Below are 10,726 nucleotides of genomic sequence, written 5' to 3' on the forward strand. Positions count from 1 at the left end.
ATGAATCGATAGAGAAAGAATCGATAGAGAAAAAGGCAACCAATTTGATGAAAATAAATATAATGTTTGCATATCGTCAGTAAGTCTTTTATTCTCCATATATATGTATGTATGTATGTATGTATGTATGTATGTATCTCCTTGCTTGCGCGAAGACCTCCAACGCGTACTTTGCAAGGATCTAAACCAATTACGGTTAGCAGATCACTTAGCTCACTTTTAGCTGCAATATGATAATAACAGCCCTCTACTAAAATTTTGAAAGATTTAGATAGTGCGTTAGCAGTGGGGCAAGTACGCGTTGGAGGTCTTCGCGCAAGCAAGGAGATATATATTTTCCATCCGGGCAAGTCCCCTATTGGGGCACAGGACGTGCTAGGCTAAGCTATTTGAAGTTACTACTCGGGGCCCCATAGGGACACGGGTCCGTACATACACGCGTCATCCATTAGTCAGCAGCGTCCACTGTAATCTCTAGCAACACCCACTATAACTTTTCCGCCGAATCCGACTCCGTACACTGCACCCGGGAATCTTTACAATCTTTACAATCCTTTTGAGGGACGTAGAGGCCGGTGCGACCGTGGGCGCGGTGCCGCGAAATGGACGCGACTGCCGACGAGATCCTGGTGCGAGGTGGAGATTCAATCACCGTGGCGCGTCGGTCCTCAAGACCTGTGAAGCCGACTGCAAAACTACAGGAAAGGCTACAGGCGATTGAGAAGAGGAGTGATACAGTGAAGAGGAACGGGTCACAACAGCCGCGGGATGGTGAACATGAAGGCGAGACTGGATTGGCCGACGGGGCCAGAGAATCGCAGACGACGGAAGGCGCGACGGGCAACCACGCGTCGCCCATGCAGATCATGTTCCGAGCGATGCTCCAGGAGACGTCGGCCCATTTGATGAGTGAGCAGAGGAAGATGCTAGAGAGGCTCTGGGACGCGTTGATGGAGAACCAGCGAACGGCAACGCGGATGATGAGCGAGCAGCTGGAGATGATACGCCAACTCCAGCAGGAAATCCAGACGATCAAGGCCCAGGCAGCCGAGGAATCGAAGAAGGTGGACGAGCTCAGACGCTCGCACGAACAAGCCACCAGGCAGCTGAGGATAATGCGAGAGCAGACGAACGAGCAGCTCAAATCCATGCGTGAACAGGCTGCAAGAGACCTCGAGCAGATGCGAGAGCAAGTTATGAAGGAGCTGGGGAGAACACAACCCCAGACGGCAGAGGAGTTGAAACAAGTGAAGGAGGAAATGAAACAGGTGAAGGAACAGCTGAACACGATGGCCGACAGCATCTCTAGCAATGCTCAGACGAGCCCACAGCCATCGTATGCAGACGTAGCCCGCACCCCGCCTACGAGCCAGCCAAGCAACGTCCGCACCTTATCGTCCATGCGCACGACCCCATCCTCGTTCACGGATACCTTGTTCTGCACCATCGACACCTCGCGGGTCAGTGAAGAGGACAGAGGCAAGGCGCAAGTTGGAGAAGTTCGTCAAGCGATCGAAGAGAAGGTGCGGGTCAGGGAAGGCCAACAGAGCTGGCGGTGCGCAGCCGTGGTGAAGGATGCGAGGAATCCAGACCGCATCAAGGTGGTGTGCCGAGACGAAGCAGAGGTGCAGCTCATCAGAGAGGTGGCGGAGAAGACGGTGGTCAAGGGCGCCAGAGTGCTCAGGGACCAGCTATACCCGGTCAAGGTCGACGGCGCAAACAGGACTGCGGTGCTGGACTCGCCCGGTAATGTGCTGCCAGGTGCGGCGGAGGCACTAGGGAAGGAAAATGAGGTGACGATCGCCAAGATGCACTGGCTCAGCGACAAGGCGAATGGTAAGATGTACGGCTCGATGGTGATCTACGTCACCAAAGCGAGCGATGCGCGACGGCTGCTTGAAGAGGGGTATTTCCACCTTGCGGGAGAGTCGGCCAGCACCAACGTCTTTGAGAGGCGCCAAGGCCCGGCTCAGTGCTACAACTGCTGGGAGATTGGCCATAAGGCCTTCGCATGCAGCAAGGCGCAACGATGCGGCAAGTGCGCGGAGACGGGCCATCGACACCGAGACTGCCAGGCGGCCGAGCCAAAGTGCATTCTCTGTGGAGGGCCACACGAGTCGCTCAGCCGAAACTGTCGGGTGCGACAACTGCATATGACCGATGGCCACTAACCTCCAGATCCTACAGCTCAACGTGCGGAAGAGAGATGTGGTGCAGCTGAGCATGATGAACGATAGGGACTTGCAGGACTATGCAGTACTGGCGGTGGCCGAGCCATACGCGCTGAAGGTCGAGGGGACGCTGATGACGACACCGAACCACCACAGGAACTGGACGAAATTCGTACCATCAAAGAGACACGAGACGCAGTGGCCGATCCGGAGTATGCTCTGGATACGCAGCGATCTGGAGACTGAGCAGGTGCCCATCCCTTCGGCTGACCTGACCGGGGCGATACTTAGATGGCCCGATCGAGAAGTCTTGGTGGTGTCAGTGTACGTGGCAGGAAAAGATGAAGACGCTCTGCACACGGCCATGAGACAGTTGCACACGACAATCACAAGTTTTCGCAACAGCACGGGGAAAAGGACGGACGTCATCCTGGCCGGTGACTTCAACCGCCACGACCAGCTCTGGGGAGGCGATGAGGTGACAGGCAGGAGGCAAGGCGAAGCGAGCCCGATCATCGACCTCATGGACGAGCACGGCCTACTCAGTCTCCTCCCGCGGGGGACGAAGACGTGGGAAGGACCCGGTGGGGAGAGTACGATCGACCTGATGCTCGCATCAGCTGAACTGGCAGACGAGATGGTTCACTGCGGGATCCATCCGACTGAACATGGATCAGACCACAGGGCCATCGAGACGGAATTTGATCTCACGACACCAGAGAGGATGGCGGGCTCGAGGCTGCTGTTCAAGAACGCACCATGGAACGCGATCAGGGCGAAAGTGCAAGACAAGCTGGCACCACTCCCGTGGGGCGGTGGAGTTCAAGAACAGACTGACAGGTTGATGGACGTGGTCCTAGACACGATCCACGAACTTGTCCCAAGAGCAAAGCCATCGCCGTACGCGAAGCGATGGTGGACGACAGATCTCACAAGGCTCCGAAGAAGTTACACGTTTTGGAGGAACCTAGCGAGGACCCGGCGTCGGGCTGGTCAGCGAATCGACAATTTGGAAACCCGAGCCAAAGAAGCAGCCAAGGAGTACCACGACGCCATCCGAAGGCAGAAGAAGGCACACTGGGAAGACTTCCTCGCCGACGGGACCAACATCTGGCAAGCTGCCAGGTACCTGAAGCCTGGAGACGAAACAAACGGCGACAAAGTGCCTCCGCTGAAAAGAACAAACGGGGCAACAACACAAGACAAGGCTGAACAGGCGGAGGAACTGCTCAACGCGTTCTTCCCACCACTACCGACCGACATAGAAGATGAAGGCCCACGGCCGCATCGCAGAGAAGTGGCCATGCCGAACCTGACGATGGGGGAGGTGGAGGAGAAAGTCATGGAGGCCAAGGCTTGGAAGGCACCCGGAGAGGACGGATTGCCGGCGATGGTGTGGAAGCAGCTGTGGCCGGTGGTGAAGGAGCGGGTACTACATCTGTTCCATACATCACTGGGCGAAGGACGACTGCCGGACCAGTGGCGGACTGCCAAGATCATTCCGCTCAAGAAGCCGGGCAAGGCTGACTACAGAATTGCAAAAGCGTGGAGGCCGATCTCGCTATTGTCGACGCTAGGCAAGATCCTCGAAGCAGTAGTGGCGGATCGCATCTCACACGCCGTCGAAACATACGGACTCCTGCCTACCAACCACTTCGGTGCGAGAAAGCGGCGGTCGGCAGAGCAGGCGCTGCTGCTCTTCCAGGAACAGGTCTACAAAGCATGGCGGAACCGCAAAGTGGTCAGCCTGGTCAGCTTCGACGTCAAGGGGGCCTATAACGGGGTGTTCAAGGACAGACTGTTGCAAAGATTGGAAGCACGGGGCATCCCTAAGGGGCTGGTGAGATGGATAGACGCATTCTGCTCGAGTCGCACGGCCACCATCACGGTAAACGGCTACACCTCTGCGCTACGGGAGCTGCCACAGGCTGGCCTTCCGCAAGGATCGCCACTGTCGCCCGTGCTCTTTCTCTTCTTCAACGCAGACCTGGTTCAGAGCAAGATAGACGCAAAGGGAGGCTCGATCGCATTCGTCGACGACTACTCAGCCTGGGTCACAGGCCCGACGGCGGAAGCGAACAGAGACGGAATACAGGCCATTATTGACCGCGCACTGAAATGGGAGAAGCGCAGCGGGGCGACATTTGAATGTGACAAGACGACCATCGTCCACTTCACACGCGTGGCCGAACGTACCAGCTGCACGCCGTTCATGGTCAAAGGGAAGGAGATCAAGCCGAAGCAGGAGGCCAAGATCCTGGGAGTGGTCATGGACGCGAAGCTCAGGTTCAAGAAACACATGGCCGAGGCGGCCACCAAAGGCCTCTCGGTAGCCATGTGCCTGAGGAGACTCAAGATGCTGTCCCCACGCACGGCTAGGCAGCTCTTCATCACGGCTGTGGCGCCGGCCATGGACTACGCCTCGGTCGTCTGGTCGCACGCACGTGGCGAGAAGGAACTGACCTGGCTCAACAGGGCTCAGAAGATGGGAGCACAGGCCATCACGGGAGCCTTTCGGACAGTGTCGCGGGCGGTCGCGGAAGCGGAGGCCGGTATCCAGACAGTAGACGGACGACACGCCCAAGCCGGCATGAAGCTGTACATCAACGTCCGGACGTTGCCAAAGACGCATCCGCTCGCAACGCTCAAAGTATCAGTGAGCCGGAGATACTTGTCACCGCTCAAGAGGTTGGCACTTGCATTTGAGAAGAGCGGAATCGAGCGAATGGAAACGATCCAAGCCTATGCAGTACCGCCGTGGCACAACCGAGTGTCACTGGTATGCGAGGCCGACCGTGAGGCGGCGATAGCAGCAGCTAACGATGCCAAAGATATCGTCATCGCGACCAGTGCCTCTGACAGAGAAGGGCTTGTAGCTATGGGAGGCTTCGTCACGCAAGAGTCAACTGGTCAAGTTGGTAGGATGGTGGCCAGGTACTCGGTCACCCTCGGGTCGCGAGACGACCAGAACCCGTACACGGCCGAACTGGAGGCAATAGCGATGGCGTTACGATGCATGCCTGACGGACTGCAATGTCGAGAGCTCACCGTGGTATCAAGCTGCCAGTCGTCACTGAAAGCGATCGCACGACCGCGACAGCAATCTGGCCAGACCACCATCCGACAGATCTACGAACACATCGAACGACTGGCGAGAGGAAACAACAGGGTCAAGATGATCTGGGCTCCGTCCCGAAACGACGGTTTCGCCATGGGCCGCAAGGCGAAGAGACAAGCCAAGAAAGCGACCAAAGCAGGATGCACCCCAGAGTCGCCGCCGTACCAGGCTCGGTCGACACGGACCAGGCTGGCGACGTCGCAATTGCGGCGGCAGCGGGCACTCCCCGACAAAGTAGGCGGCTACTCCAAGCGGATCGATCGAGCCCTACCAGGCGAACATACGAAAGCGCTATATGACGGCCTAAAGAGACGGGAAGCTGACGTGCTCTCGCAGCTCCGCACGGGAATGGCGAGGATCAACAGCTACCTGTGCAAGATAGGAACCGCCGAATCGGACATGTGTGAGTGCGGACGAGCACCAGAGACGATGGAACACTTTCTGTTCCGATGCACGAGATGGGAGACGGAGCGTGAAGTCATGCGACAAGCTGGACAAAGCATGATGGGAAACCTTTCCTACTTCCTTGGTGGAAAGTCAGCGTCGGACGGACCGAAATGGACACCTAACCTGAAGGCGGTGCGAGCGGCGGTAAAGTTTGCAATGGCGACGGGAAGACTGAGGTGAAAAAGGGAAACAGAACATACTAAACACCAACACTACAGCTGACTACTAACATTGAACAGCCTCATGTTGACAGACCATGCTTCAGCTGCTGGGGATAGGATGCTGAACACTTGGAGAAATCGGCCTTCGAGCAGGCCTGTCAAGCAGAGTCAAGCAAGCGGGGCTGGAAAAGAGACGAGCTGGAAGGAAGAGTGGGGCTCTTTTGGGTGGTCTGGAGGAATAGCGGAGAAGCGAAGACAGCTTAGCGTAGCCACTGGCCCTATGAGATCCGTTCTCCCGGGCGTAATAAAAATACTACTACTACTACGCTCAGTACACCACGCCCCGTTGCAACTGCCAACATAAACCAATCAGGTTACGCCGAACACAAGCGAAATCTGACACCCTAAACCCATCATTGATCCAAGTTGGGTGGGTCCGCCCCCCTCAACGGGTATTAATGCTCCACCGGACCCAATGAGAAACTCCCAGTAAGCTCGGTGAGGATGGCGCCCCATAGGTATTAACTGAGCTTCAATCCCCAAGTCTTGGAGATATTGAAAGCCATTCAGTGCACGGACGATAGGGGCGGCTCTCGTTCCAGATGAGAAAACTATTCCAGCAGGTGTTTGTTAGACTCGCCGCGGTCATCGACGTCTGGAAGCAGGTCTGATTGCATCATCTGCCAGCGATGGTCGAGCTCCTCCCTGTCAACCTTGTTAGTTACCTTTCCACATGCAATTCTTGGAGGCTCCATGCAAATGAGCTGTGGAGGCAAGATTGGTACTTACGTCGTCTGCTTTAGCATCCTGACTCCCTTCTCCCTACAAAAGAACAGGAACCGCCGCATAGTTCGATCCCGCTTGAAAGATGCCATCATATCGCCACGAGGTGCTCCATCCGACTTGTCCATCGTAACGTTGACCTTGCGCATGATGATGTGAATGCGAAGCGCCTCAATGTTCCATATCACTTCCTCAATCTCGTCGAGGTTAACATGGAAGTCAATGTGATCCTTAAACAAACCCCACGAGACAGGGCTGACGTTCTTAAGGACTTGGTGCTGGAAGCAGCCGGCTTGCTCAATCCAGGTCCAATACTGGGTGACTGCCGTCGAGCTCGTGAATAATCGGTTTTTGACCTGGTAGAGGCGCCAGTCATACTTGGTGATTTCGCCACCACTATGTGAGTCCGTATCAGACCATGCGTCGATGTGGAACTCGTCGTGAACCGGACCGGAAGCGGGCGACAAGAACTTGGGTCGCTTATGAAGATGAGTGTTAAATGGGCTGTCGGGCCCCATGGGAACTTGAGTAGCCAAGGGAGATTGGTCGATAAAGGACGTCTCGCGAGGCGTGCTAGCAACAGAATGAATGCTCTTGCGCTTCTTCAGAGGCTTGGGCGTGTCGCTTGGACTGCCCTGGCTCTGACGCGCCTTCAATCCAGAGGGACGGCCGATGTTCTTGAAGCCATGCTTGTATCGAAGGGCAGTCAGCTTCGGGTCGTGATAGAAGTCATGGATCGTTCGAGGCAAGTTGAAGCTGGCGCCCTCGGCCAGGATTAGCTCGTGCAGGCGCTGTCGCATCCACTCAATTGGCTGGATATCCAACTTGAACTTTTCCAACTCCGACATCGTCTCAGACAAACGGAAGAGCGCATCGTAGGACGTGATGCCGCCCTTTCCTGGCTGGATGTACTTCTTGCTGAGGAGCTGATACGGGCTGACCGGACCCTGTTCGTGAAACTCAAGGATTTTGACGCCCCGATTGACCAGCTGACCGATCTGATACTTGGACGAGCCACCCTTTTCTTGCTTCGGACCGGCATCGATTGCAGCCTGGTGTTTCTCGCGCCATCGAGCGAGCTGCGGCTCAATCAGTGTTCTCACATTTGGCCAGTTAGGCTCCCAATAGGGGTGATTTTCGTTGATCTTGACCAGGGGTACACCCTCAACGCACTCAGGGTAAGTGTAGACTTCTCCATTGTGCCGGAGCACCAGATTATCTCGGGTGATCTCCTCCAGAGGCTCCTCAGAAGGAGATTCCGTCGGCTGAGGCGACAGTTCGATGGGCATGGAAGCCGGTCTTGGTCGCTCCGCTCGCTCGGCTGATGGGGGTCTACTGCGAATGTTGGCCGGCGTGAATCCAGGGGTAACTCGATACTCTTGCGGTATCGGCATCTGCTCAGGCTCCCGCGCTGGTTGAGTGCTATTGGGAGCCGACGTGTCTTCCACGGGCGTGTCGAACTCGGCAGTGGGCTGAAGGATGCCAGGCCGTGTAGGTCGCGGGGCATGCGAAGGAACGGCGGAACATGGGACTTCAGGCCTAGGTTGAGATTGAGACTGAGATGGTGCTACCATAGCCTCTACCATACGCTCTGGAGCAAGATCAGGCCTGGGTACGGGAGCAGGGCGGCTGACTGGTGCGGGAGAAGGCTCGTAGGCATGCCTGTAAGCTGGTTCGGGAGCTCGCTCAGGACCTCGTTCAGGAGCCGGCGGAGGAACAGGCTGATGGACAGGCTGGGGTGAAGGATGATGCGAAGACACGCAGACTGGTTCCTCAGTTCGAGGTGCCTGTTCGGGTTGTGGTTCGGGTGCAGGCTCAGGTCTCGGTTGGATCTCCAGGCGCGGAGGCTCCGGTTCCGGCTCAGGTCTGGTGTGCGACCCCTTGGCCTCCCTCTGCTGGCGCGACCTTTCTCTCGAAGCCACTATGTCAATCGTATCTCCAGACGCGCCGTGGCAACGCTGACGGTTCCACTCACAGTTGCCACATTTCTGAAAGAGGTCACCACCGACAATAATACAATCATCGAAAGCTCCCTGATTCTTATTGCACGACCAGCATCGCTTGGACTGAATCTCTCCGGTGGCCTGGATCATGCAGGATAGCCACTTGACGCCCTTGGCTTCGGTTCGCTCATAAATGCTAGCAAGATGCGAGTCGTTGAACCGGCGACCGCGACGGATCTTGACGGGTCTCCGAATTTCGAGTTCCTGGATTCCTTCCACCCATTGATTCCACGGCTCGATGCGTTCCACCGGTCCGATCACATTGCCATCAGCATCGACAACGTCCACTATAACATCAGATGCGGGTTTGTCAGCGGCGTTCTCGTTGCCGTGATCCTCAACACCTTCCATGCTCTCTCCATGGGCAGCCGATTGATGGGTTCTCACTTGGATGGAATCATCGGCGACCTCTCTCCGAGGAACATTTCCACTGACGTTTGAGAGTTCCGGTAATTCCTGAGGAAGGCCAAGGGCTTCCATGTCGGGGTCTTCGGAGTCCTCGACGTCGGGGTCCTCGCCCCTCTTCTCCTTGAAAAACCGACGCATCGTCTTCCAGATCTTCTGCTGAGTTTCGATCCTTGCCTGTCGCGACTCGTGGTAGTCTTGTTCAATGCGCTTCAGTCGATCTGTCTTCACTTCACACTCCTCAGTCACGCGGGCTAGCTCGGCCTCGACCTTAGCGAGTTCTCGAGCTAGCCGCGCTTGCGACTCGCTCAGCTGGCTTCGTTGTCCGGTGAGCTCACGAAGTTTGATTCGGAGTTCGGTCGTAGATTGTTGAAACTCTTGCTCGATCATGTTGTTTTCTGCTTCTCGTTGGCGATGAAGGTTGGCCCAGAAATTCCGTTCTGTCTTGTCCCAAACGGACTTGTGTTCCTCCACTGGGAGCGCCTCCGAGGCCGCGGCATCATCCACGGTGGCCATTTTGGGCCACGTTGAGGCTGAAAGTCGCCCTTGAAGAATCGTCGAATATGATTGAGATTCAAAGAAAGATCAAATGTCGTATGTGTTGGTGGATGTTGGCGTAAGTGATGGTTTCAGTCAATGTCGAATGCGGGACGCACATGACCGCCTCCAGCTGGAGAAAAGTGCGGCTCGGGTGGGCAAGCTGCTGGTGGCCGAGCAAGTCCCACAACTTAGACCAGAAAAAGAGAAGAAAGGCTGGGTCGAGTCGGAGGAATTGGAAGATCGCTATGGCTCCAGCTACAGTCCGATAGTCCGAGGGCCGAAATAGAGTCGTGGGGCGCGTGCTCCAAGGCGGGCGGGAATCGGACGAGCTACCCAAAGGACAAGCTGAGGTGATAGATTGGAAATTGAAAATGAGTAACCGAAGGGCGCGTAGGACGAAAGCCTGACAATGGAATCGTAGTTGGTAATCCGATTGATGTGGACCGGCCGATAGGCACCTGCAATCCCCTCACGCGCAAAGCGCAATTTTGCGAAAGCGGTCAAATCCCGTCACTTGTCGCTCGTTAGTCGTCCCGGTTGACACCCAGCTTTTTTTTTCTCCCGGCGTCGTCAATGGCGTGTCTTGGAAAAACCGGCCTCAATCCAACAGACAGTCACTTCGAAATCCCTTCCACCTCCGTCGCGCCGGCCCCCCTGGTTGGAGCGCACCTCGTTTTCCTAACTTGCTCGAAGAGAGCGAAAACGAAAAGAGGGAGGAAGAGGAAGGGCGTGTGAACGAGAAAAGTAGTGAAACCAACAAGGCGACAGAAAAGGAGATTCCTGGGCTGGAGAGACTGAATGAAGAGCGCGCAACGCGTTGTGTGAAACGTTGCACGACCGTGGCGCGCGATGTTCTAGGTGATAAGTGAAAGGAAAGAAATTTCAACAGGTGACCGGTCGCTACGGGCCCGCCAGCGCCTTTCGGAAGTCCCGAGCGCTGGGAGGGTCTGGTGTTCGAGCTACTGCGTATCCACTGTCGTGTCGCAACCCAGTGTCAGACAATTGGCTCCACAGGGATCATTGATGGCACCAGTCAATTATGAGAATTATCTGAAGAACAAAGGAAATTGAACAGCCATGTGTTCGGGCACAGCTATT

General features: G+C 56.0%; 2 protein-coding genes across 2 annotated transcripts; one reads left to right on the forward strand and one right to left on the reverse strand.

The window, feature by feature from the left end:
- Positions 1-602: 602 nt before the first annotated feature.
- Positions 603-6,305, forward strand: MRS44_013893 (uncharacterized protein; the record flags this gene model as incomplete). The annotated part of the gene is made up of 4 exons (XM_065617334.1): positions 603-2,138; positions 2,188-5,912; positions 5,976-6,125; positions 6,230-6,305. The coding sequence occupies 4 exons, from the start codon at positions 603-605 to the stop codon at positions 6,303-6,305; spliced, it is 5,487 nt and encodes a 1,828-aa protein (XP_065473406.1).
- Positions 6,306-6,508: 203 nt separating this feature from the next.
- On the reverse strand, positions 6,509-9,604 carry MRS44_013894 (uncharacterized protein; the record flags this gene model as incomplete). Its single annotated transcript, XM_046281495.2, has 2 exons — positions 6,509-6,602; positions 6,687-9,604. The coding sequence occupies 2 exons, from the start codon at positions 9,602-9,604 to the stop codon at positions 6,509-6,511; spliced, it is 3,012 nt and encodes a 1,003-aa protein (XP_046128916.2).
- Positions 9,605-10,726: the final 1,122 nt, after the last annotated feature.

This window comes from Fusarium solani (genome assembly GCF_023522795.1).
Source record: "Fusarium solani strain SB1 chromosome Unknown bctg00000009, whole genome shotgun sequence".
NCBI classification, from domain to species: Eukaryota; Fungi; Ascomycota; class Sordariomycetes; order Hypocreales; family Nectriaceae; genus Fusarium; species Fusarium solani.